General features: G+C 44.2%; 11 protein-coding genes across 11 annotated transcripts; 4 read left to right on the forward strand and 7 right to left on the reverse strand.

Moving 5' to 3' along the window:
• Positions 1-27: 27 nt before the first annotated feature.
• F4813DRAFT_241970 (GTP cyclohydrolase II) lies at positions 28-2,038 on the reverse strand. The gene is made up of 2 exons (XM_049240038.1): positions 478-2,038; positions 28-383 (listed from the first exon to the last, which is right to left on the reverse strand). The coding sequence occupies exons 1-2, from the start codon at positions 1,633-1,635 to the stop codon at positions 336-338; spliced, it is 1,206 nt and encodes a 401-aa protein (XP_049095828.1). The 5' UTR covers positions 1,636-2,038; the 3' UTR covers positions 28-335.
• A 178-nt stretch (positions 2,039-2,216) lies between these two features.
• Positions 2,217-5,017, forward strand: F4813DRAFT_399565 (uncharacterized protein; the record flags this gene model as incomplete). The annotated part of the gene is made up of 2 exons (XM_049248186.1): positions 2,217-3,215; positions 3,366-5,017. Exons 1-2 carry the CDS (start codon positions 2,384-2,386, stop codon positions 5,015-5,017), a joined length of 2,484 nt encoding a protein of 827 aa, XP_049095829.1. The 5' UTR covers positions 2,217-2,383.
• A 775-nt stretch (positions 5,018-5,792) lies between these two features.
• On the reverse strand, positions 5,793-7,692 carry F4813DRAFT_393245 (peptidase; the record flags this gene model as incomplete). The annotated part of the gene is made up of 4 exons (XM_049247391.1): positions 5,793-6,149; positions 6,240-6,498; positions 6,558-7,248; positions 7,320-7,692. The coding sequence occupies 4 exons, from the start codon at positions 7,690-7,692 to the stop codon at positions 5,793-5,795; spliced, it is 1,680 nt and encodes a 559-aa protein (XP_049095830.1).
• Positions 7,693-8,387: 695 nt separating this feature from the next.
• On the reverse strand, positions 8,388-9,501 carry F4813DRAFT_373055 (uncharacterized protein). The gene has a single exon (XM_049244768.1). It carries the CDS (start codon positions 9,272-9,274, stop codon positions 8,651-8,653), a length of 624 nt encoding a protein of 207 aa, XP_049095831.1. The 5' UTR covers positions 9,275-9,501; the 3' UTR covers positions 8,388-8,650.
• A 50-nt stretch (positions 9,502-9,551) lies between these two features.
• On the forward strand, positions 9,552-10,898 carry F4813DRAFT_373059 (uncharacterized protein). Its single transcript, XM_049244769.1, has 3 exons — positions 9,552-10,128; positions 10,224-10,537; positions 10,665-10,898. The coding sequence occupies exons 1-3, from the start codon at positions 9,693-9,695 to the stop codon at positions 10,890-10,892; spliced, it is 978 nt and encodes a 325-aa protein (XP_049095832.1). The 5' UTR covers positions 9,552-9,692; the 3' UTR covers positions 10,893-10,898.
• Positions 10,899-11,161: 263 nt separating this feature from the next.
• F4813DRAFT_393248 (uncharacterized protein) lies at positions 11,162-12,517 on the forward strand (the record flags this gene model as incomplete). Its single annotated transcript, XM_049247392.1, has 3 exons — positions 11,162-12,011; positions 12,086-12,144; positions 12,206-12,517. 3 exons carry the CDS (start codon positions 11,162-11,164, stop codon positions 12,515-12,517), a joined length of 1,221 nt encoding a protein of 406 aa, XP_049095833.1.
• On the reverse strand, positions 12,333-13,920 carry F4813DRAFT_242112 (uncharacterized protein). Its single transcript, XM_049240039.1, has one exon. It carries the CDS (start codon positions 13,745-13,747, stop codon positions 12,590-12,592), a length of 1,158 nt encoding a protein of 385 aa, XP_049095834.1. The 5' UTR covers positions 13,748-13,920; the 3' UTR covers positions 12,333-12,589.
• A 53-nt stretch (positions 13,921-13,973) lies between these two features.
• Positions 13,974-15,486, reverse strand: F4813DRAFT_382999 (uncharacterized protein; the record flags this gene model as incomplete). Its single annotated transcript, XM_049245882.1, has 2 exons — positions 13,974-15,025; positions 15,081-15,486. The coding sequence occupies 2 exons, from the start codon at positions 15,484-15,486 to the stop codon at positions 13,974-13,976; spliced, it is 1,458 nt and encodes a 485-aa protein (XP_049095835.1).
• A 3,903-nt stretch (positions 15,487-19,389) lies between these two features.
• On the forward strand, positions 19,390-21,408 carry F4813DRAFT_242141 (fatty acid desaturase-domain-containing protein). The gene is made up of 4 exons (XM_049240041.1): positions 19,390-19,877; positions 19,931-20,729; positions 20,787-20,955; positions 21,017-21,408. Exons 1-4 carry the CDS (start codon positions 19,818-19,820, stop codon positions 21,189-21,191), a joined length of 1,203 nt encoding a protein of 400 aa, XP_049095836.1. The 5' UTR covers positions 19,390-19,817; the 3' UTR covers positions 21,192-21,408.
• Positions 21,409-21,576: 168 nt separating this feature from the next.
• Positions 21,577-23,293, reverse strand: F4813DRAFT_373067 (Protoglobin-domain-containing protein). The gene is made up of 3 exons (XM_049244770.1): positions 22,909-23,293; positions 22,585-22,855; positions 21,577-22,525 (listed from the first exon to the last, which is right to left on the reverse strand). Exons 1-3 carry the CDS (start codon positions 23,012-23,014, stop codon positions 22,078-22,080), a joined length of 825 nt encoding a protein of 274 aa, XP_049095837.1. The 5' UTR covers positions 23,015-23,293; the 3' UTR covers positions 21,577-22,077.
• A 533-nt stretch (positions 23,294-23,826) lies between these two features.
• Positions 23,827-25,604, reverse strand: F4813DRAFT_373072 (uncharacterized protein). Its single transcript, XM_049244771.1, has 8 exons — positions 25,466-25,604; positions 25,210-25,415; positions 25,120-25,139; positions 25,029-25,065; positions 24,896-24,963; positions 24,457-24,833; positions 24,297-24,392; positions 23,827-24,240 (listed from the first exon to the last, which is right to left on the reverse strand). The coding sequence occupies exons 2-8, from the start codon at positions 25,397-25,399 to the stop codon at positions 23,955-23,957; spliced, it is 1,074 nt and encodes a 357-aa protein (XP_049095838.1). The 5' UTR covers positions 25,400-25,415; positions 25,466-25,604; the 3' UTR covers positions 23,827-23,954.
• Positions 25,605-26,035: the final 431 nt, after the last annotated feature.

The raw sequence follows: 26,035 nt of genomic DNA on the forward strand, positions 1-26,035 counted from the left end.
GTGAAGGTATTGGTATTCAATACATGGAAATGAAGCGCATCTGGTACATTCATAGAACATCAACGCAGGCGCTGTGAATTTGCCCCTTATAAATAACGCAATTAGTCAAACAATAGTTACAATCATGTTGGATGAATGATATGAAATTATGTACCAAATCTCTTAGCGACCTAAACGCGAGCCTAGGTACCTAGGTACTTGATATAATCTTATATAATCTTACTCCTCTTCATGTGTCACATAAAACCAAAAATCTACAATGTCGTTCTATGATTTTTGAAAATACAAGGCTCTCGAGCGTATTTAGAATAAACATATAATGGCGTATGTGCGCATCAAGGCGGTAGGGTACCCATATCCAGCATATGTCCCATCTTCTCGATCTATAGGTGATTTACGCGGTCAGCTGCTGGATATCATATCTTGGACAATTATTTCAAAAAAGGCAAAGGAGAAAATAAACGAGAAAACACACACCTTTGTTTTTAGATAGCCCTCTACTTCTCGACTCCTAAATCCCCCCTTACCCTTCCAGCTTAGCGGCACCATTGCGACGCGCTCAGTTACTCTGACCTCCCTATTCGGTCCTTCGACGGCCCTAATCTTGTCCGGGTTGTTAGTCAGCAACCGAATCTCTTCCTGCCCCAGATCAAGGAGCATGGCTGTTGCCAACCCGTAGCTCCGCGCATCTGCTGGATGCCGTAACAGCAGATTTGCCTCCACCGTATCGGATCCTAAGTCTTGCAAGTTATACGCCTTTAACTTCTCGCCAAGGCCAATACCGCGCCCTTCTTGCCGTAGATAGATGACGATACCGCCGTTGACAGCGGTAGGTAGCGACATAAGTCTCGCCGCCTCGTCTAACTGTTCGCCGCAGTCGCAACGCGCAGACCACGCTGTCTCGCCGGTATAACATTCTGAATGTATCCGAACAAGAGGAGGTCCATCAGGGTGTGGAACTTCCTCTGCCAGGTCATTGTCAGTAGAAGATGAGCCGCCCGCCATGCCGCTTTTCGTCCTTCCTGGGTAAAGGCGACCGGTGTATGCACCCCTCACCATACGGTCCATCTCCGTCTCTCCATCTCTCGGCGCATCCAAAGAGCTGCTTCGTATATGTGGACCAAACACTATTGCAAGATGTTCCTTGTTATCGACATTATTAGTGTATAGATGTAAGAACATTTCGGTTCCGGATACTGTCGGGATACGAGCGCGCACGATGCATTGAACCTCAGGTAGGGTCTCGAGAAGCCTTGGTCGCTTAGTACCGCAACCACCAGATGGGATAGAAGAGTCAACGGGAACGCCAGGAGGCTGTCGTTCAGCTAAGGGCGTAGGCGTCGCATTACCTGGGGTTGCAGGAGGTGTAAAGGCGGGAGAAAGAAGCGAGGGTGGCGGCGGCCGGCTCGCATCGTCGGTCGGCGTAGAAGCTGGATTTGAGGTGGATGGAGGAACTAGAGAGGAGAGGGATAGCTCATCCTGGTCTAAGCTAGGTGCGACAGCGCTGCCTTCGTCTTCCCGAAGCGGCCGTGACCGCGGGGAATAGAAAGACGGGAGATTTGTCGTATCCTCGTGCGTTTGAAGTTCTAGCACACCACGGGGATTCCCCACGGAAGACGAATTGGGGCCTGGCATGCCTTCATAGAAATCAATTCAAGTCTTACGATAGTTTAGAATATGCAAAAACATGCAGCGGAAAGAGGCAAAAGAATGGCGCTGAGGCGCTGACATGAGAACCGGCTAGATTTTGGTGGGGTGTACATAAGATATGTATCAATATGTACGTAATAATATGGCGAATTCGAAGTACGTAAGGTACCTATGTATGGAAGCGGCTGAGAAACCGAGGTATACATAGATACCTAGGTACCTTAAGTACCTAGGTGCATCATTTTCAATGCAGCCAAGATAGGTAACAGGCATATTCCCTGTAATGTACATATGGTATGTACCCAACCTAGGGGGGTACCTGAGGTCCTACATTATATACACAAGGTAACCTACCTATAAAGACATGATGTAAATATCTGGAGTCCTCTCCACCTTCCTGTGGCATAGATGTGCTGTACACCTTGATAATCAATAATTAACTTTTATCGGTTAGGTAGGTACCTATGTGCTTTGTGTACCTGAGGTAGATGGTACATGTAGTCATATATGAGGTAGGTACCTATATTTATAAGTTGCATGTCTAATAGAGCCTCTCGCCTTCCCATGTGCTTGTTTGCTTTAAAGTTCCTTATGTTCTCCTGTCCTTTAACATCATTCGGGAGTTAGCACCTTTCGTCTTCTCAACTTCTAAGTCAACTTAGAAGATTAGTAAAAAACGTATCTATCTCTTCACCGATTTATAAAAGCACTGCAAAACCTTACTGTTTACAGGATGCTGCCACCAAGCCTTGTTAGTACATACCAACAGTACAAGAATGACACCGATTCTATTGCTGGCTGGCTTGCCTCTACGGCAAAGGCTACCGGCTATGTGTCCGACCCCTTAACTCAGCAGCCACCCAAGGGGACAAGTACACGGCTGAAAGGTAAAGCGAGGGCTGAAGCTAAGAAGATGCAAGCTTCCTCAACTAGCAAACCAACAGCAGTCAACAAGTACATTATCAAGATCAAGGACTTCATACCACTTGCAGAGTTTATAGCTTCCAAGCACGACATATCTATCCCAAACTCGCTCACCACTACCCTGCGTCGAGTCATCATTGCCCGTGGAGGGTTTAGTAACCTGCTTGCCGAGAAAGGGGCCATCGCAGATGAGATATCGGAAGTCAACCACGGCTATTTTGTAGGCGTCCTTGAGAAGGTACAAGAGATTCTGAAACTGAAACCGCAAACGAATACCACGTCAACTAGTTCTGCTGGTTCCTCCCCTACAGCTTCCAAGGATAACTCTCGCGCGGGGACTACTGATGATGAGTTGTCCAACAAATTCGCCGGCTTAAAGGTGTATGAGCCCTCGGAAGATTTCCTCAATGCACCTGACATGGAACGACCAAAGGTCCGCGAAGGTGATAATGTAACATACGAAGCAGAGCCACCATCGTCCCTTGAAGATCTCTACGTTGCCGTAACACTATTGATCAACGATATCAACAAGATTCGATCTCGCATCGAATGGATATGGACCAACTATCGAGATGGGTTTTTTGAGCTGGCTGCCTGTGCGGTTACCACTAATACCGCTATTGACCTAGCACGGAAACTCAGTAAGTCGATTATAATCTTGATTCTTCCATATTCCCAATACCTCATCTTATAGGGCGTTTGCAATATTTCCCCAGCACAGTTTGTCATAATTCGATCCAAATCCATTTCCTACTTTTCTGTCCATGCACAGTGCTAACAATTTACCGCAGTGGAAGACGTAATACCGATGTTCCAAGATCATGGTGGGTTATTGGCGGTCTTGAACCAGTTTCACATCGCCCAAGCGATGATGAAAGGGTACGAGCCTTTTAGTCACTCGCCCAGCGGTGCCGATAATTTCAACTACGACACATACGACATTGCGAATGGAACCTACATATTAACCTGCAGAATCATGGATGCGTTCACTAGGGTAGTGCAGCCTCGAGCCATTCCACTGTACAAGGAAGGGATGTTTGGTTACTACGATCCTCGAAGCGCTCGAGATTCCAAGTCGGGCTATCAGAAATTCGAAGAAGATCGAGTGTTACTCATGTCGTTCTTCACAGAGCTCATGGCGGTGGAACGGGGGGTTAGCGACTATCCAGTCGAAGACGAATTTTTGCGTGGAATCAAGGAGCTAGCCAAGACTAAAGAAGTGCCATTTTACCTTGTCTTTGCCGCCCAGATATTTCTTGATATTCACTATATCCTTCGTGGGAACGCAGATCGAGGGTTTGAGACGCTCCAAATGAACCTTCATTTTTTGAATCGAGAAATTGAGGAGCATTTCGAATTCCATAAAGACCTGAAAATTGATAACTGGCCCACCAGTCACAACCAGATGATACGATACCTTCAAGCAAAAATACAGTACATACTAGGAGACCCCATATACAAGGCCAAAACTCAAGCGTACCACGAACTCCGCGAGCCCGTTCCAGCGTCCATGGAGCCCAATAGAATGTTGAAAATGTCACCGGTTCTCAGCGGCCTTTTGCTCTACCATTTTCGCTCATCCACCTGGGAAATCGGTATCAGGCTCGCAGACGCTTGGGGATCCATCACTTACTCACTGCATCTGTATAATGCCCTACAGAGCGAGAAGCTACTACCAAACTGCTGGCCAGATATGGACTTGGTATGGGCGGTACTCGGTGATAAATTCTTCGTTGGAGATACCCCCAAAACTCCAGAAAACTACTTCAAGAAGTTCTCCCTCCAAATGGGCGCAACAGCAGCAGCGTTTACTGGCAAGCGCCGGAAGAACACGGCCTTGACCTCTCGGTCGGGGCCTCGAGGGATCAAAGATGGGATACCAGTTTCGTCTATGTTTATGAATCGGTACCGACATGGAACGGGGCAGGTCGACTGGACGGCTGAGCACATTGCCAAAATCGTCGACCTTAGCCTGTGGGAGACAGAAGGTTTAGAGGAAGAGGGCACTGTGATTCTGGGACAGGTCGATACCAAGAAGCCGAAACGGCAGTCGAAATCAATCAAGGCTAACAAGTTCTCAGAAATGCCGCCAGAACAACTCATCAGAGCCTTAATGTTCGCATTGCAAGGTGAGGCCCTTGAGTTAGCTCTCCCTTACACCGCAATGCACCGTGAATGCTGGTCACTTTTACGAGCCGTACGAAAGCATTGTGATCCCCTGCTTCGACAGATGTTCACCTCAAAGTATATGGAGCGAGAAACAGAACTGCCTTTTGTAGTGGGCTGGATATTCACCGCTCTTTGGGAAGGACAAGATACGAAGCTTCTAGGAGATGCCGGCGTTGCCGTTGCTGAGTTCATACAATCAAATGGTAATACAGTCCTGGACTTGCTAAAAAGTATAGGAGTACCTGTGGTCTTCGGGGGAGAAGAGATAGTATAAGCTGTGGCGAGAACTTCAGCGCACCTCTTTTATTTAAATCGCTATAGTTGTGGACGAAGCCTCAGTACGGTAATTTGATGCGAATGCCTCTTAACACGTCTGTATTGTACGTGATGAATAGCTTCGTCTCAAAAGGAATTATTTTGCACACATGGGTAGTCGAAATGAATGAAACGACTCCTCTACATTCTAGCCTTGATTTATGCATTCTACTGTAGCTTCTCGCCTAGGAGTCTCTTATAATGAACACCTAGGTATTGACTACGAAAGCATACTAGCACCCTATTAATTTTATTTAGATACTATGTAGCAATTGTTGATAGGCATTGCGAACTTATTTTTAAGCAATGCCCCGCTTGTCTTCAGGGGGGCATCAATTCAAAATACGATCTGGCGAGTGAAGAGGAAATGAACACCTATGGCAGCAACCTGTTATGGTGGGCGTTAAGGTTATTTTCCTTTCACTGCTATAGAGAACTTGAACAATATGAGGCAACCCGACTACCTATCTTGTCCCCCTTTTTCATTTAGCCGCTTGTGGGCTGATCATGGTATTCCAAGAAAGTGACGATCTAACAGTACGGTATACAGTCATTATTATTGTTCCATTCCACAATATCTTTGCTAATATGTCTTTATTTGGTTCCCGTTTTCGTTTCCTTACATCTTTGTCTAATTTTTCGTCGTGAACAGATGAGTAAGAAATGCTGTATATTTAGGTCGACTCGTCGAGTCTGCGAGCATATCTGAATTACAATTCCATCATTATGTTCTATTAGATCTTCCAATCTCCTGGCCTTCCTGTATAGTATGATATATAGCTATTAGTATGTGTGGCATTAGCTGTGCCTTCACTTTTATAAGTAGGCGTCAGCTTTGCTCCGTCTGAAATGACAAGGTCTCCCAGTACTCGTCTGAAAAGCTCTAGAGCGGCCTTTGGCTGATAGTACGGCACTTCATGCCCTGCGTCATAGACCCGCGTGAAGCTGAAGTTACCGTACTGCCTACTTTCCCCATATTCAACGCCATCAACTACAAATGGGGCGTAGCCGGCTTCTTTGAACTCCTTCTTGTGGGTGTAGTTTACTGCCAACGATACGGCTTCCCCGCCCATCCAATTGCATATATAATCCTAGTAAACAATGATCAGCATCGTCTTTATAAAACTACACTCCGTGTAGAAAGGGCACACGCGGGTGTAGTGAGATGATAGGGGTCTTACAGCATCGCCGTATATCATTGCGATACGTACATCGTATGCTAGAAGAGCCTCGAGGTCCTCCAATAGATTTGGATATACAAAGTCGCCGGTATAATCGAAGCCTGTGTATACTTGGTTGCTGCTAGTAGATGTGTAATTGATATCGACACCAATGGCATTCTGGACTTTCGGGGTATTAAGGTAGTCGGCCCAGTATCCAGGTGGGATATTTGCATCGCTCTCGGCGCGGATATCATAAGGATTTCGCCCGCTGACCACGCTGCTTGCCGTTAGAGTTCTTGTTAGCCTTAAAGGAGAAACAATAAATATTATACTCACTAATACGGTGATTCAACCAAGCCCCTGCAAATGGCCGTTGCCTGTGAGCAGGTAGCCATGCCATCTGGTGTAGAGCGGTCTTGTTGGAAGCATAAGTCGATTGAATCGCGGCAGCCACCAGGGAAATAGTAATTCATCTTCATATAGTCATATATGGATTGGTTCACGGCCTCAATCCCATATGTATTCTTAAACGCCATTTCGGCGTAATATGGTGTTTGGATCCTCTCCGATATAATACCATTTATGATGCCGAGCGTATGCATGGTGAGTTCAACACCGGGGATACTCCCATCCTGAATCAACTTGTTCTGGTCATAGAAATACTTGAAAAAGGCTGGACCGTAATGGCCACCATAGCTCTCCGTCCAGAGGTTGAAACTGCGAGACTTGACGGTCTCGTCTAGGACTGGCAGGTTCTGGATAAACGCCTGTAAAACTTCCCAGGTGCCCTTCGCAGCAAGATCGGTAGTGTCGAACCGGTATGGGTCAACATCGCTATACCGGCCATCGGGATTGGATGAGTTCACAGGCACTCCCGTGGTTTGATTCACAACACCTACAACCGCATCGGCGTACGAAAAACCGACCCCAATAGGCTGGGAGAGGAAGAGAAGATTGCTCACTTCGTTCCAAGCATATGGATTCACGACCGAGGTGCCATTATGAGTGACATTGCACGGTCCGAGTTCTATTTAATATTATGTAGCAGTTAGCGTATCGGCTTCCAGCTAAGTTTAGATATTCATTTGAGAAAAGTACCCTCAAAAAGCCCAATCAGCGAATCGCTACCAGGTCCACCGTTAAGCCACAGCGTCAGAGGCGCTTCATCGGGATTTGACCTGGCTTCGAAAAACCAGAAGAACATGTGTGTATTCTCATCGAGGTCGACATAGCCTGAATATGAATTGACTCCAGGAGTCGTCTCGCATACGCCCTCGAGTTCTGGTTCCTTGTAACGGATTGTGACTCCTCCCGGGGATTTGATGGTTGTGACGTTGGAAGGCTCAGCAGGTACTTGTTTTTTAATCAACTTCTCAATATAATTCGGCAGCGAGCTTGCTGATGTGAGGGAGGTATAGAGAGAAAAGAGCTGCAGAGCTGCCGTAGCAGTTCGCCGCCCGATAAAGTGCATGGTTTTCCCTGGTCTTTGATGAACTCGAGGGGAGAAACGAGGGCGAGCGAGGAAAGAAAAACAAGAGAACTCACAGGAATGGAAGACGATGGTTCAGCTCACCGGCTTTATACTGAGTCCATATTTTATACCCGACTGCCCCACTCGTCTTTTCTTTTTTTGTTTACATACCTGGGTAGTGATAATACGTATGAGCACCTAACCTAAGCATTTGCTATCTATGTACCTAGGTACATACCTATTAATACAACAATTATTCTGTAAGGTGACGTGCTTGAATACCTAGCTAGGTATACTATATATTGCATATACCTATGTAAGCAGGGTTGTTTAGTTTAATCTTTACCGATGTTGATCAACTACCGGTTTAAAATATAACGCTTTTTGAACTAGATGTAACTTTGCCTACGACTGCGTGCAGAAATATTGGGGGCCGTAGGTCAATGCTGAATTTGAATGGGAAGGTGAGCTGTTAAGTACCTAGGTTAGGTACCTATGTAGGTTAACCTATTGTACAAGGATTCCGCGGGGTAAGCGCTATCATATCAAGGTATGTACCTGATTAGGAACTACATGTATGTCGTATCGGATACGGTTCCTGCTTAAGTTGCTTTCCTTTCTAAGTGGGGGTGTTCTAAGTTTGCGTAGAGCAAGTTATCATTTCGGCATTTCGGGAGGTTGCTGAAATGCTTGCACTTAGATTAGTTGCAGGGGAGCATGCATTCCGTTTCTAGGCTAACCTACCACCTTTTACTCATTGCTACCAAAGCAGTGTGCGTTCTCATCTATTAGGTACCACATAAGTGTCACCTTGAAGCACTTGTATCTGGCAACCATATCTTAGGAACGTATATCTTAAGAACGGATATACCCAGAACAACACCCATAGAAAAATGCTCGCTTTGAAATGATATAGCTCAATCGATATTCTAGATTTATAATCAAAGACGTAGAACAATTAATCCATCCCAGGCTCCCGCCACCACCGGTTTCGATAACACACGACATGCGGTGCAAGTCCTTCAAGCCGACTAATCCATTCAGGCAAGATGTTGCCATATATTTGGATGAGGCGAAGTTCCTTCAGAGTTTCTATCGTGTTGAAGAACTCGTCCTCCTTCTTCGCGTTCACGCGACCAGTCCACCCTACGGAGCCGACAGGCCTAGGCGCCCAATCAATCACCAAGGCTTTGAGGTTTTTGGTACGCTCAATAACCTCTCCAAAAAAAGACAACCAACTATTCCAGTTGGGGTGCTCTGTTGCCGTAAGCAGCCAGAGCTTTTCTAGCCGGTCGAACCGAAGTTTCCCACGGACAGCGAAGCCGATTCGCCGGTCATTCCACCCGGAAACCTGAACGCGCAAGATAGCTTGTCTGTGAACTATGGGAGAAAGATCGCGATACATATTCTTTGAGGCCAGCATTAAGCTAGGTAACGGCCGGAAGTATGCCGTGTCACCCATATATACAAGATGGGGACGTAGTGTATCCTCAAAATCTTCGTGGTCAAAGGTGAGATAGAAGTCGATAATGCGATCAAGCACTTCTCGTGGGAGGGATAATAACGGTGAGTAACCTTGCATCGTACCTAATTTAATAAGTATGAGTACTAGAGTCTATGATAGCGTCTATAGTATCTTGAAAAGATAAAATATTGTAAGAAGACGTGAACTAAACAAATTTCCATGTCAAATCGAGGTTTCTTAGCTAGGTAGGTAGCTACCTTAGGCAGAAGTTGATGTTGCCAAGTTGCCAAGGCGAGATGCGGGGTGTAGGGCTGTGAAGTAGTGTACGAATTACAGATTACATCCGCTGCCAAGCTCTGCAATGCCTACAATAGGTAAATCGGATTTGAAAGATTACAGGGATTGTTATGTATGTACTGAGCAGTTTGTCTCTATTTTCTATTTCGGCTTTGTAATACTAGCCCCTTTCTCTCCCTATTTTATGTGTTCCTGAGTCTTGAAAGTCGCGTTTGATACCATTCAAATTAAAAAAAAAATGCCACCGGATCGGAATACTAGAGTAAGCTGCGATCCTCCTCCAGAAGGGCAGCACCGTACCTGTTCTACCAATAGTAATACGGGCTTAGTTTGGGTATCTGACTTAGACACCTCGCGGAAGCTGCTTAGATCTCATATCGCAAAACGTACCCACGCAATTGTTAGGAGAAAAGGGGTTCTTGAGTATCAGCAACAAAAAGAAACTCCAAATAGTGTTCCTGGAAGATCTACTACGCCTCTCAATGGTGGTATGACTAGCGAAGAGTATCATCGTAACCAGGCCTTCCCAGTGTTCTACACTCCATATGACAACCGAGCACATGATTATCATATACCCCATTGGATAACAACACATACGCCCTCGCCACGCGGAGATTCATTTAACCATTCTCCAGTTCCATTATCGTCGTTTGAAAACTCGCTTATGAGCCACTGTTAGTACTACCAGTCAATTACCCCTATTACCCCTATCCTAATATTCAAAAGGTACATCAATATTATACCAAGGTACTTATAATAACCCTTTTAGATATTTCTACAATAGTGAATGGCTACAGTAGCAGCCCCTACTCTTCATACCAACATGCGGCTATGAATGATTGGCTCCCGGTAGCCATCGCAGATCCTGGCATGCGGATGGGTCTCTTCCTTTGCGCGTCCCGTAGCTTATACGCTCGTACGGGTGCATGGCTATATTTTCAATATGATCTACAGTATAAGGCTGTCCGTTTAAGGATTCTCAGCAATGCTATCAGGACAGCACTTGAAACGACCGAAACCGAGTCTATATCCGCAGCAGGAGATGTCAATATCTCTACTGCGCTTCAGCTAGCTTCAGATGAAGTAAGTAACTGTTATCATCATCATGAATCCTAGTTCTCTGTACTTGCTTCTAAAGGGTTTTTAGGAGGGAGGGAGCCGGGGGGTTTGTCTTCAACACTCTGTATCTTAAGCTGACCATTTTATTCAGTCTGCAGCAGGGGATGCTGCCGCGTTAAAACGCCATATTAGTGCTGTGAGCCAGATGGTCTCGTTGAATGGAGGTTTAGAAAATATTAAAGGAATGAATGGATTCTTGAAAGTGATGATAAACATTCTAGTTTGTAAACATCGACGAATGATTGAATCAACTGGCTTCGACAATCAAGATCGCTCCAGGTTATACACTCTAGATTATTTCTTTAGTTATCTGATTTAATATAACAACATAAAAATAAAACATCCTCTATGAGAGTCTAGGGTGGAGCTATTCGAGCGTATATGTGAAGACGTTTGATTGTAAAATAGAACCGGATAACTCAGGCACCCGCGAGTTAGAAGGCCGTTGTGGCGGTACAGGCGCTTATTTGATGCAGGGGGGGCATCAATTTCATGTCGCTCACATTTCTATCACAATTGCTGCTTTTCACCTTAGGTCTATTTTATTTTGTTTCATTTCACTCAAGCTCAGATTGATGAGATTCTACGATGACAAAACTCCTTGCCAAATTTAAGCGCACTGCATTGTCGCCCCTATTTGACCGATCCTCATCGAGTCAAGCATTAAATGTAGAACTCCCAACTCCGGCCCGTGTAACAAGCTACAATGGCTTAGAGAAACTTCCACCGGAAATACGACGCCAAATACTATCTACTCTGGATTTGCAGAGCCTAAACTTCTTGGTGCATTCATCTGCTATTTTTCACGAGCAGTATCTTGAGGATCGACGGTATCTACTCTGTTCGTCGTTGGAAACGACACTAGGCATCGTTACCTCCGATGCTTGTGCTGCCTTTCAGTCTGGATCTCCCGACTTCTCATACACACGCGAAAATGTTATGAATTTATTAGGGTCCTTGCGAGTTAATAAAAAACCTCTGCACGAGAGACTCAGAGAACACGAAGCAGTAGAAATGGCCGCTTTCCATTTATCTATAATATCGCCTCTCCTCCAATACTACACTAGCTGGGCCCTGGCCAACCTCGCCACCCAGTCGGGAAACATACCTAGAAGTACAACTCCCAGCCGAGTTGAGGAAAGGCGGCTGCTGCGTTTCTTCTACCGTTTCCAACTTTGTTGTAATCTATTCCGGAAAGGCGGCCAGAAGCAATGTACAAAACAGAACCTGGGATTCCGCCCCGTCGAAATTCTTCAGCTGTTTTCCTGCCTATTCGAGCCATGGGAAGTTGAGGAAATATCGTGCATTAATACTTTCGCTCAGGATAAGTATGACCAGATATTTCAAGAGATTTCCTGGGACGTGAATAAAAAAAACCCAAAATTCGACGGTCAACGCCCACCTACGCCCGAAGGGGCCTTTGATTTTGAAAATAGTTGTATGTTTTCTTTGTCCATAAAGCGCCCGCAACTCTGCGGCAAGTATAATCGGTTCAATTACTAACATAACCAGGGGCTAGGAAGCGGCTGCTAACTGGAACTGTGTCTCTTGGCCTTGAATTGCTACACAAGGTAACTAGTCCAGACGATGCAAGAGTATATCACTTGGCCCTTAGGAAATTTCATCGCAAAGGAAGCTTTGGGAGAGACGGCGCAATGGGAGCGGCGCCAGGAAGCCCTCTCTAAAAGAGATGAGAAGCAAAACCGACGCGACCCACTACCCTTCAATGGAGATGAAGAATCGTGTCCGCCGCTGGCTTGGACGTTAATATGGGGTGGCACCTATAGTAACTTATATGGATACTACGTGCAGGATACCATTCGTCGGTTCGGATACGTTTTTTTTTTTGACGCCATAACGATCGAGTCGTTAGGCGCTAAAGATATCTTACTTCGAGAGTGGAAGAAGGATTGGGGTGATAGCGATCCACGAAATGATATTTAAAGACTATTTAGGTCGCGTTATTGATAAAGCACACATCACATAAAAAATTCAATCAATACCCATCACACTCGTCTACCTCCTGGTCCTTTTCGAAAGGTCTAGCTTGACTAGCGATGACTTGACTCTTGTGTCCATGTCTGTTCCCAGATGTTCAAGGGCAAATCTTAACAATGCGCCTTGCTCGCATGCCTCATCAAAACATAAAGGATCAACAACACCCAGTAACTGACGATAGAACTCGTATAGGACGAGTCGCTCTCTTGTATCGACATGCGGGGAAATTCCGTAGGACTTTGCTGCATCCTTCAGCTCTGGCATTGAGTCAATGGCGTTGAGTTTGCCAATTGCTATGTACTGCAACAGCCTCCAAATATGTGCACGTCTCTCCGGTTTAGACGAGAGGAACTTTCTGAAAAAGGGCCAACTATCGATTTGACTGCTATATCCATACTTATCAAAGACAGAAGGCAATGTGTAGGAACTCCAGGCCCTATAAAACTCGTCAAAAGAGCATATTGGTGGATCAGGAGGGCCATCGTATGGGATTCCAAGGCTTCTACAGTAAGCCCTTCTGGGCTTGTGCCCACACAATAACAAAGAATATAACCCCCCGAGACTACCCTCGGCGTGTTGAATCCCTTTGGGAGTTAGGTCGCGACCGATACATGTAGCGAATCCGAAGTCATACCAGAGGTCAAAAGCATGTTCTATGGGCGACGGGTTGGAATTTTCAAGTGTTAAGGCAAAGAAAATAAAACATCGTCGCTTATCAAACGGCTCCAGCTGTTCCACGGTCTTTCCGCTATCTTGACCCTTGAGATATTGCCTCGCTTCTTCAAACACCCTTTCTAGGTAAGATTGAGGAGATTCTTGGCTCGGCTCGGCAATCTTGTCTTGGCTTAGCAGGTGGGTGTTGCGAAGAAGCCACGGGAAATACTTCCCACGCGATATCTCTGGTATCTCGTTATACACCTGCACGATCTGATCTAGGAGGACCCCGTTCTTCCTCCAGACATCAACGGTCTCGCTAGGAATCTCTAGATGATTGAACAACCCGATATAAACGCCAAGAAGATGCGATTGCTCGTCCCAAGTCTTGCAGCGGCTAAATCCAAAGTCTTCTAATACTCCAGGATCATCTGGCATCTCATCTGAAAGGCAGTTTCGACATAAAAAATCCGCTGTGGTGAGTGGCCGCAAATTGCAATAGAAGATATGATGAATTCCCATTTGGCTCTGGCAATGCTCACTACAATACCAATCTCTGCCGCAGAGAGTACAGTGCCGTGATGTTATTGTGTCGCATGTCTTGCATTCGCCCTCAGTCTCGCGTTCTACTGGAAGCCGGGATCGAGAAGGAGTCTCATCAAGAGTGTCCTCATTTTGCGGGGAGACCGGCCTAAACGAACCAAACTTGTTAAATATTAAACCAACTCATATTATCAGAACTCCATTCTTACCTTATTATAGGTGCTCTCAACATAGAATGCTCTCTATTCGTTTGCAGATGATTCCTTATCAATGTCGCCAAGTGTTGGTCCTCGGTATGCGGTATAACAGTTGCAATCGAGGAACCTCCGATGGTCGACTCTTTTACATGAGGTCTAGGCTTCGTATCATGCCGAAGGGACTTCGCGACTTGGCTCTGTAACTTCTTGACTACCTCAGAGATCAGTTCAAGAGAGCCTTCGCAAAGTCCATCAAGCTCAGGTATAGTCCACAACTCATACACTTTTCCGTGACAACCCCGGCAAGCAAATCCGACCATTGAAAGGAACCTGTAACAGAGCAGACAGGACCTTTTACTGCAACCGACGTATTTGAACGCATGATCTAGCTGCGCATCCCTCTTAGATAAGTCTAACACAAGCTGGACTTCGGCGTGTACGTTATTCTCAGTCGCCTTGAGCTTACTGAATCTATTTACCAGTTTGTCTCTGGTCCACTTTGATGGCTCATCCTTCCCTGAGTTCATTAAGACGCTCGTCTCCGCGTCGTTAAACTTCAGACCGAGTGACTTGAAAACTTGACCAACAGTCCAGGAGGGAACCACAGGTTGTTTCTTGGTGAGCGGTGCCTTTTTTACGAGGGATGTGAACTCAACCCATCGTACACGCAACTTGTCAAACCCTTCAATCCTTTCGATGGCTCGAACAAAAGTTAGAAAGGCTACGTGAGGTCGACTCAATAGATAAACCAAATCGCCAATTTGCCGGCCGACTGATAGCTTCTCTGGTTGAATCTTCTCAAAAATGGAGATGTTATGGAGGGCTCGTATGTGATATGCCTCGAGAACAATCTTACTTAGGTCGTGTGGCACTTGGTTCAAGACTAGTGATAGTGCCTCGATCTGCACTGCAAGGCTTCTAGTGATATCCGAACCAGACTGCTTCATGTGGATCCGACCTTGGTTCAAAGATTTTTGCAAATCTAATATATATCCCTTTACTCTCGGCGTGTATTGAGTTAGTATCAACTCCCACAACTCGGCTGTGTCTCGAGGCGAAACTATATGCTCTGATAAGTATCAGGGTAAAGCTAAACCCCCTGAAAGGAAACATACTTGGGCAGCCCACCATGCGCCCTAAGATCTTCTCTAAGGCTATTATAAAGTCCTTATCCGTTTGCTTTAACCCAGAGTTCTTAGCGACGGTGACCTCGGGGACTCCCAAGTTCTCTGTCATCAATGCAGCAGCTACTTGATAGCCACCTTTTGTATGTGACAGAATCTCAGATAATCGGTCAAGAAATGCGCGCTTAAGCTTATCATCGTCGAAGTTAGTTAACGGTTGTCCTGTAATGGAATCGTCATCTTCCGGTAGCTCTGTCATATCGGGGCCTGCTTTACAGGCGTCGGATGTAATAGCATCATCAGCCTGTCCTCCATTGCGAAGGCTCAATATCTTGGTGTACGCCTCGAATCGAGACTTATTTAGGCCATCTAGCCCCCAATGGAATGAATGGCTCATTGTTTGGGTAAATATTGAATGTAACTGGGAGGACCAAAGATAATTGTGCCAGCAGCGCTTGATCAAGGCGGGGAAATCATGGTTATATTTACGGTGAGAAGCGGTAGGCTACATTCCGCTGCATATGTGGCCAATATGATCTATCATTAGCTGGGGGGGTTGCATACCTTACCTTCGGTGTCTAACGTAACAAATCATGCGACCAAACGGTAACAAATAACAAACATTAGCATCTCTTCAAGATCTTGTATTTCTTAGCCCCTATAGCAGATTCAGAGCCCTTTTTTCCGCCACGTTTAACTAAAATTTATTAAAACTTACCACTTGCTGACCTCACTCGAGTAATCTGTTCATATTATTAACAGTATGAAGATAAAGTGGACAGTCTTTATATCTAATAAATACCGTAGTCCGTCGTCGGCAAGGTCTTCATATACTATTTGAACCTTGAAAGTCGCTAACAGCTCACGGAAGCAGCAATAAGGTCTACCAGGGACACTATTTACGTTTCTATATCCGAACAATCACTATCATTTGATCAGTTAGTCCAGTGGCAATTTTAAAACAGCCATGAAAATAAACATGGAACATAGAGAGCTATATTACGAAGTAAGCTAAGTATTCCATATGGTAACTACGTGTTAGTTAAACTAAATTTGAAAGCTTTGATGTCTTGGGTAGGTGGCATTTCATTTTCTACCCAACATCCGAAGAACCACTGCTCCGATAACATACCTACCTACCTACCTGCCTTAACAAAGTACCTAACCTAGTATATGTGGTCAACAACGAAGTAACCCTTTTTTCCTATTATAATCCTAACAATAGATATTTTTCTAGCAATATGCGGCTATGTTGTAGTGCCCTTTTTATTAGAACTCTGTATATTGCTCGTCTTTCCCCCTATTTGTTAGTTAATACAAACTTCGTATCTAGCTTCTTAGCTTGAGCATGCAATATGCATTTTCGTAAATATTATATCTTCCTGTTTCCAGATCATCCGGTAGATGTTTTTATGTTCCTTGTTCCGGATCTGGGTTATCTTTGTGCCTTTTTGACCAGGCGTCGTGGCCATATCCTACCATCTTCGTGTCATGTTGCAACCGAACTTCCAATCCCACACGAGTATAAAGATCGATATATGCTAAGTTGTGACAGTCTCTCAAACACCTATTTTCACGAGTAAGGACTTTATATCTTCTTCGTTTGAGTGCACGTTCTTTCTCTTCGTCAGCTTTACCTATGTGGTGCATAATCTGACACCCCTATTAACGACATTTATATCGTGAGAAGCGAGTACGGGGATTTATGCAAATATGGTTGAACATATAGGGAATAATTTTATTAAATCGAGTAAGAGGGTCTTGAAAGCGGGTTGAGTTATCTGAACACAGAAGCTCGTTTTATGCGAAAAGATTTCTGTTAGTGAGGTTATCCATTATTATCTACTGCTAACGGTGTTTGTTCGTCATCATAATCTTTATTTGATAAGCTAATTGTTATATCTGCTATTCTCTCATTAACCGTGGTTCGTATCACCCGAACCAACAATCATTGCTATATTAAAACACAGCTATTAGTTTCTGCCTCAGCTCGTGCAGAATTACCGCATATCCACTCGGAGCTTGTCTAAGTAAACAACTGGCCTTGGTGGACCTTTTTAATGCCTGACAACTAATTATATGTTTGGTTTATTAGGCCTATTGCACGTCTTGAATATTTTTTTTATTGTAACCCCATGGTTTCTTCCGGAATAGATATCTCTCATATAAACTCTCGTAGATATTACGGAAGTCGCCTTCAAAAGTTCTGTCCATAGGCCAGCCCTTGTCAGCTTTGGCCGCAGCTGTCGGGCAGCCTACCCCACCTGGCAGTTTAAAATCGTAAAGTACCTATACTAAAATATACCTTCTATTATACATATTACCACACGATTAAAAATATTTAAAAAATATAATAACTTTATTATATGATAGTATATATTGTTGGAATATGGGGAATAGCCAATTATGTAATCTAGTCACGTGCCATCACGTGCGTGGGGCTAACCCATACACATACAACTTAACAATAGACAATAATAGATCGTGATAGCCTTATTTAGTACCGTGTGTTTCCTTTCTTTTTAACGTATGCTTATTGGTGTACACCTAATCTTTACCTAATCATTTACCCCCTGGTTTTCCTACATATATTTTAATAAATTAGCTTTTATATTCGAAGTGTAATAAGTAGATTAAAGTACAATATATTTGGAGGTACATTTATTATTATGGCTGCTAGTTGCTGCTAAGCCTTGTTAAGCTGACAGGGGCTGGCCTATGGACAGAACTTTTGAAGGCGACTTCCGTATAGTCGGGCTCAACTCGAGAAGATGCACTCTATGTTTCGTAGATACTAAATAGGACGTAAACATTCGAGGTGACTGGCCAAAAATACTGATTCAAGCAAATGATCCCTAAACCGACTTGGACTTCCAGTTTCGTCAACCTCATTGCGTTGTCGCTAAGGCCCATGCCTTGCGCCAGCATCGTATGACGTGGATATTAGAAGCTGGTTGGGTCTTATTGAGTGCTAGTAAAGTCGGTGAACTATGTAGGACAAATACTCGGAGGGCACGGTGGGGTTATATAAAATATCGACCTATTAGCAATATTTTCAACTAGAAACATAATTTTTATTTTATTGATTTGATAAAAAGCACCGTGTGAAGGTTCAACGGCGCCCGTGATTTTAACCTTTCGGGGAGTGTTGATATGTCTTGATGATGGGCATTGAAGATTCTTTTAAACATTAAGTCGGCAATTATTGATCATCGAATTATGGAAAAGTTCTAGTCTCGGCTTATGGAGAGGAGTATAAGCAGGGATCTGGTCTCAACCCCGCTATATCCTACTATGCACTTCTATAGCTCTACGTATTAAAAAGGGGTAGGTAGGTACATACTCAGTCATTTCTCCATTAAAAACAAGATACGTATCTTAGCGTGGATCTCGCCAGCAAGTCTTGGTAGCGAGCTAATGGGTTAGATGGATCTTGGTTGTTTTTATCTGCATATGATAAGAGCATAGCCTAACGCAAACAAGTCTGATTAGAGGAACTAACCAGGTTAGGTGCTCTACTGAGCTATGTATGCCTTATTTTTTTTTTCTTTCCCTTTCTCTCGTTTGCCGCTTTTTAAAAGCTTTCCTACAAAGATTACTGGGATGAATGTCTCATGGTTGAGACAAGAGTCAGTATGCAGTTTTTAGCTCTGAAACTCTTATGTTTTCGCCCCCGATGTCCACAAATGTTGAGGGAATTGTTAGGTGTAATAGGTGTGTAATGATACTTAGGCCCATAGAGTCACATTCATCAGGCCGTCTTTTAAATGACAGACTGTTTCTATAGGCTAGTAGAGATAGCGGTCAAGGGAATGCCCAGCTTCAGTGTGTATTGGAAGCCCATATGGCTCCTTATTCTTGACTCTTTCGATGTATGAAGTTTATTGTCATTGAATATATTAATGGATAGACTGATCCGCTTTGCATTCGTTTAAACGAGGCACGAAAATATCATTATTATCATTATTATTCATTATTATTGATAATTATTGATAATTATAATACTGCAACATATTGGGTAGACACGTGTAAATTTTAAATGGAGAGATGAATGGGATCTAGGTATTTTGACCATCCGTTTGCAGGAATTTTCATGTGTTTATCTTAATAACCAGAGTGGTGTAACAAGGGTCTTGATATATCCACCTCGGTTTTTTTAAACAATATTCTATTGGTTAGAAGTCTCTTACACATGCTTTTCAAACCGTGGAACAGGGATGGCTCTCTTAAGACCCCTGGACCTACATAAAAGGGGAAATTGGATAGATTGGGATTAGTGCTCATGACTTCCACCACTTCCACCACTTCCACCAACCTACGAACCGTGCAAACAGGTAAGGACCAGATTTAGATGTTGAGCTAGACCCGCTTCCAAGATCCAAACCCCCAGGGACCCCTGTCCATTTTTGAAGCGGACCCAGAACTGTGTTGAGGCTCATCTCAACGAAGATTTACGTTCCAGACCCCCACGTGTAACTTGTAAAAGGTTGCAAAAGGTTTAGTGGAGTGTTATTCAAAGTGCAAGCGACCCCCTTTTTCTTAACCCTAGGCTGGATATGGGGTTAAAGGGTAATAGCACTAACAATAAGCTTGCCCCGGCGAAAATTTTCGCAATCATTCAAAACGCGGATACGAGACCTTGAAAGTTCTTCTTTCCTTCTACCTACCTTCTCTAGAGACAGGTGAATTGCAGGTCATTCAACCCTATCGGCTTAAAGTAGATCCATTATGTCGACAGTTACTACTCAGATTGAAGCGCCTGTCGCGAGGTCTCGTGTGGTGCAATTGGTATGTGAAGATGCACACCGGATGGAAGACTCGATGCTGATATTTTAAGGCAGAAAACCAAGGCAGAGCAGCCGGCATTGCCAGACATCAACACTATCCGAAAGGCTATTCCCCCTCACTGTTTCCAGCCTTCGACATGGAGATCGTTATCCTATGTTGCGCGGGATCTCGTGATGGCTGCCGTACTTACTTACGGGGCCGTGACGTACATCCCTTCTGTGTCTAATCCGGCCTACCGTGCTTCTCTGTGGGTTGTCTACGGATTTCTCCAAGGTCTTGTCGGTGTCGGCCTCTGGATCTTAGCGCATGAGTGCGGGCACGGCGCTTTTTCGGTCCATCGACATCTCAATGATACAGTTGGCTGGGTTTTGCACTGCGCTTTGGGTGTGCCTTACTTCTCGTGGAAGTTCTCGCACGCTCGACACCACCGCTTCACCGGCCATATGCAGAAGGATATGGCTTTCGTTCCGCAGACGAAGCCCTCCTGGTTTATTCAATCCCTAGGAGATGCTCTGAGTTCTTTCGTCAACTCCGAGGTTCTAGAGGATGCGCCTCTGGTGAACCTGATTCGCTTACTCGGTCAGCAGCTAGGAGGATGGCAGATGTATATGCTTCTCAACGTAACGGCTGGTGGTGATAGTATGCAGAACTTGGAGGCCAAATGGTGGAGACGCAGCCACTTGGATCCTTTCAGCGGAGTATTCCGTCCCCAGGAAGCTATCTATGTTCTTATCTCGGATTTGGGCCTTGCACTTGTAGCCGCAGGCCTCTACTACAGCTCGTTGGCTCTTGGTTGGCAAACCGTGTTCCTCTTATATGGAGTTCCGTATCTCTGGGTGAATCATTGGCTAGGTAGGTTCCAGATTGCAAGATCAGACGGTTCGAGTACCCAGCTAACATCATACCCAGTTGCTATTACCTATCTCCACCATACGCACAAGGACGTCCCTCATTATGATGGTGAACGATGGACTTTCGTGGCCGGAGCTCTTGCTACCGTCGATCGTGATTTTGGTTTCATCGGCCGCCACATATTCCATGGTATTATCGATACCCACGTTGTGCACCACCTGTTCTCGTAAGTGGAAACTGTTGTCATAATATACTTGCTAAATACGGAGTTAACTAATATTTATTAGGCGAATCCCTTTCTATCACGCCGAAGAAGCCACCAGAGCGATTAAGCCGCTTCTCGGTGATCTCTACCATAGCGACGAGCATTCGTTTATGAGTTCATTATGGGAAACTTCTCGTGATTGTCAATACGTGGAAAATGACCCGAGCAACCCTGGAGTTATGAAATGGGCTCAATAGATTTTCTATTTCAAGAGTTAGAAGGTTCAGCACCACTCACGACGAACTCCTTTTGGAGTTTAGAAGACATTAGAGAAGCATAGATGTGGATCAACATGGATATAGACATGAATAGAACGTTAAAGATGTATTGTTTTCGCGATCTTTTGTCTCGTTGATTTGAAGTATGAATAACATAGTATGGCTTATAGGATTGTACTTACCCGAGGAATTGCGACTTAGACTATCTAAACGTTTAACATTTAACAGCAAGCTTCTAGGAAGTCAACCGCATAGTGTTACAATCGCCTGTTCCGAACTAATTAATGCATTCCGATCATAATTGCCTGTTCACAATAACTAAATCTGCGCCAACTAAGAGTTTTGGATATTCTTATATATCTGTCAGAGATACCACCCACGGTGTGACAGGTAACTGGTTGGTAAAAAGCCTAAGTGTGTAACCTAGGTAGGTAGTACATTAAAGATATATCAACGCCTACTCTTAGATAAATTAGAAGGCACTGAAGTGCTCTATCTATATTATTCCCATACTACGGCTATCTACGTAGGTACCTAGCCAGTAAGTAGCAAAGTTTAGCCTCAGCTCTTACACAATCTGGGCACTCCCCACGTCTGGTATGTATCACTCACAAGTCGACACAATATATCACGAAATGCAACGCACTGTGAAATCGAAGGGCTCGTGTTTAACCTAGGCGCCTATAATAGAAGCACGTATGTATGCTGCTCTGATGCTGCCACAATGATGCCCAGATTTATTCACTAAGCCCACTATCCTTGACACCACCGTATGCCGATAACCTAGTTCCTTGCCCCTTAATTACAGCCCACTTGAACCTGAAGCCAGAAAACAAATTGATAATGCCAATCGCAACGTATAACTTCAATTCGTCTCGACATGCGTTCGTATAGGTAATGTTGAGGAGCACCCATTCTCTTTCTCACCATTTTCCCCACATCCATTGCATGCATCTGCCTTTGCTGCGGCAGAAAATCCCGTGAAGGGACACGAAGAAGACGGCGAAATGCCTTCCTCGATGTCCTCTAATATCTTTTTCCCGTGCAGGAACCCTTCCGGCTCGACTCTCTGCTTCTCTATTTCGTCTGCGAACTCGTCGCCGTCTCGCACATACCACTTTGCGAAAAGGTCGTTCTGGACCCAGATGACCTTGCCGATCGCCTTTACTAGAGCAACCTTCTTGTCCGTCCGTAGGCGCGGGTGTGAAAGAAGCGCCTCCGTAAAAGTGTCTTGGATGAAGGCGAGACATGCCCCGATATGGACATATTCGACATGTAAGGGGTGTTCACGTCCACGGCCAGTATGCATCATACTAGAATTCATCATTAGGAGATCCTAATATTTGATCAAGCGTCGATATATGTCACTCACCCCACTTTGTCCAGATACTCCCAAAATTCCATTGTGCTGGGGTCCGAACATAACTTCGATAGGTACGCCCTTAGGAACATTTTGCGATGTAATATTTGCGGGCTGTTTTCATCTAGATTCTCATCTACTGGTCCCTCATAGCTCGTACTCCGGGTTTCTAAGGCCCGTGTCGTAATGTCATACTGCAGAAGTTTCTGGTAGACAATATTGACGATGGCAGGGATAAGCTGTTTTATGTATCTGGAGCCTGTCACCAAGGCCTCGATATCATCTTGGACTCTGTTAATATAAGAATTCGTGAAGGATAAAGATTGAGCTTCATACTTGAACTGAAATCAATAAACGAGTGGAGATACTGTATTCGCGCCTCGAGATTTGTATATAGATCTTTCCGATCGATATGCTGCCGAGGACGTGCTGAGGGTCCCATTGTGGAGAATGTTAATCCTTGAAGCTGAATTTCGTGCTGGAATAACTCTAAACTTAGTGGCGTTAAAGGAGAAGCAAAAGTTCTACTTGATAAAGAAGCTGAGCTGTAGGAGAGAATAGCAATCGACAATGAATTTAATAAAAGCAGAAGAAACTAATTTGAATTTTATAAAATGCCTGAATCAACATGTAAAACAGAAATGACAATTCTTTTCTTTCTGTGACACTAGAAATGAAGCGATGAAGGGCGATGATGGGCTGACATCGTGTGGGACCATCGAACCATCGTGCCGGGCGCATTCAGTCTGGGCTGACCCCGCGGATAAAAAAGCCATATTAGAATTGAAACGTCGCTTATTCGTGGGGTCATCCCCGGTCGCTTTTCATAGCTGAGCTACATCAGGCCAATATGATGTCAGTATCAGTCTATGCGTGCTTTATGTATATCTATTTGTTTTCAACTACATACGAAACCCCATCATGCATGTAATCAAGAGGCATTTTTTGTTGCTATGCAGATAGGGATCATGCTAGGAAGATGTTCATAGCAAAGCAGAGACCCTAATACTTCCTATATAGATCGGTGCTAGGATAAAAAGCATGTGATTAGGTACATATATAAAAGTCAGACTGAGCCATTTCACAGATAGAAAGCCAAGCATGAAAGCCGTTAGGTTGACGTATATCTGTGCTTGATTCATGTTCCACGAGTTAAATATCATGCTGTACTTCATGCATTACGCGTGGTCAAAATTGAATTTTGATCAATCACTTAACCTGTTATTTGTGAGAACACAAGTACGTTGATATTGACCTAGCCAAAACTCAAGTATTCATAACTATAGATAATTAGGTGCTCTTTGCCTCAGGTTACACCTAGGCCACCTCTAATTCCTCCAGCATACCGTACAACTCAGCTTCTAAATCGCGTCCATTGTAATCTAATTGACTATTTTGGATGGGGCGGTGTCTTTTAAAGCGTATATCTCGGTTCCCTGTATCACCAGTTTCATAGATCCCGACTCTTCTAGATGTGTATAGCTCTGCCACTGATTTTGAACATCACCTGTTGCACTATTTGAGCCTTTTGTTCCCTTAGGAAAGCTGCGAGTGTAGAGCCGAAGACGAGACATAGACAACTTGGCCCATTCTGGTAAATGCCGGTCAAAGAAAGCAGGTAGGGCTACTGCACAAGCACATATTATGCCAATATTAACCTCAAGTGTCCTAAATAAATATAATTATTAGAGCTACAATCAAACTCTTGCTCAGGAAAGGCTTACCCCCAAACTGTTATATTAGAGATATTCCAGGTAGCGTCGAGACTACTTGAAAGGACTGGTGTCATTGCTAAACGAATAACACTTGAAACGCAAGCACTATGAGAAAGAATTAGTTGATATACTAGCTGTGTTTTTAAAACACATTTGAGGGCTGACTTACAATAAACCTGTCCCGAAGATTGCTATAAGTCTGAATTTTCGTTTTCGTCCCATATTCAAATGCCATAAAAGTGGTATAGGCAAGATAAGGATATAAATGTCGGTGAGGAAACTCGTCACACCGGAAAGGTAAGGGAGGATTTTAGGGTTGATGCAATGACCGTCTAGAGCCGAATTCCATGACCGCGCCACTGGCGAGCACTCGAAAATAGTAGTGAATAGCAACGCTGTATTAAGACAGACGACGAAGTAAATAGCTCCGTAGATAAAGTATTTTGACTTTGTTTGCGGAGAGAAGATACGACGATAAAGAAACAGGAAGGTCAATTTGATACACGTCGATAGGATCAAATATATAAACGTGGCAATCGTGTATATCTGCCCATATATTCAACTTATTAGCATTTACTCCTGTTTCCATAAGTAAAACATGCATTTACCTTCAAAGTGCCCACAATCCAGACTGCTGGCGTGTCCCATATATGACGTCCAATTCCCTTCGAATATGCTAATTATACCATTAACTTCTTCGAAGTTTATTGTAAGGCTTAAGGCATCTCAAAAGTGACGTACCAGCGAACATCAGTCCCGAGAATGTTACACTCAAGGCCTGTTCAACATACTTTAATGGTGATTGCTTGCTAGAATCTATGATCGAACTTACCCATGACAAAATGCAAAGATCTATTGTTTAACTATTAGCTAGGTACCTAGCAAACTTAAGTAGCTCTTGAAAGGAATTATGAGTACTAACAGTCTTCGATGCCTAATTTTCCACCAGAAATATATATGCGTGTATACAACCGTATAACCACGGAGAATGAAGCTAGGGTGAGACATACTGTATGGAGGGCTATGTTCTGCTTCATCTGAGTCGGAGGGTCGATGAGGTTTGCTTCAACCCCCGGGGGAGGGGGCATAGCCCCAAACCAGCCGGTCGCCATAGGGATTGGGTATAAGCTGGGTACGTAGGTAAGTATGGAACAGAATTAAATAGAAATCTTACGAACGGGTGATATTGGGCTCTTATCTAGATTCGATTGTTCGTAAGACAGTTGATGACCAGGTAAATAGGTAGGTAGATAAGTAAAAAATCAAGTACAACTAGTTGGGCGTCTAGATATCTACCTACCTACCTATATATGTGAGCACCAAAAGAGGTACCTATAGCTAAAATACCTAAGGATATCGATAGGATCGAAATAATGGCCTACTACTGATATAGATGCAACTATACCTAGGTACCTACCTACATACCTACGTACCTAAAATAGAATCAAAATCCGTATACCGCCGCCCGAAAACCAATAATATACTAGGTAACCAGCCACCTGGATCCTATCGGATAGGTCGGTCACTTTAGTAGATTGGGTAGAATGTTGGGTTGTGCAGTTAGAACAGTTTAAACACCTATATACATGCATACATGTTAGATCTAAAGTACTTCATACAGTGTTCACCGCACGTTCTTAGTTTGTATAATTCGCTACCTGTCTTTCTTATGTACGGTACGTTACTACCTTCTAGGTACCTTAGGTATCTTTCCTTTCAAGTACAACGTCTTGTGCTCCCTCTTCTGC

This window comes from Daldinia decipiens, assembly GCF_022478715.1.
Source record: "Daldinia decipiens strain CBS 113046 unplaced genomic scaffold F4813scaffold_42, whole genome shotgun sequence".
NCBI lineage: Eukaryota > Fungi > Ascomycota > Sordariomycetes > Xylariales > Hypoxylaceae > Daldinia > Daldinia decipiens.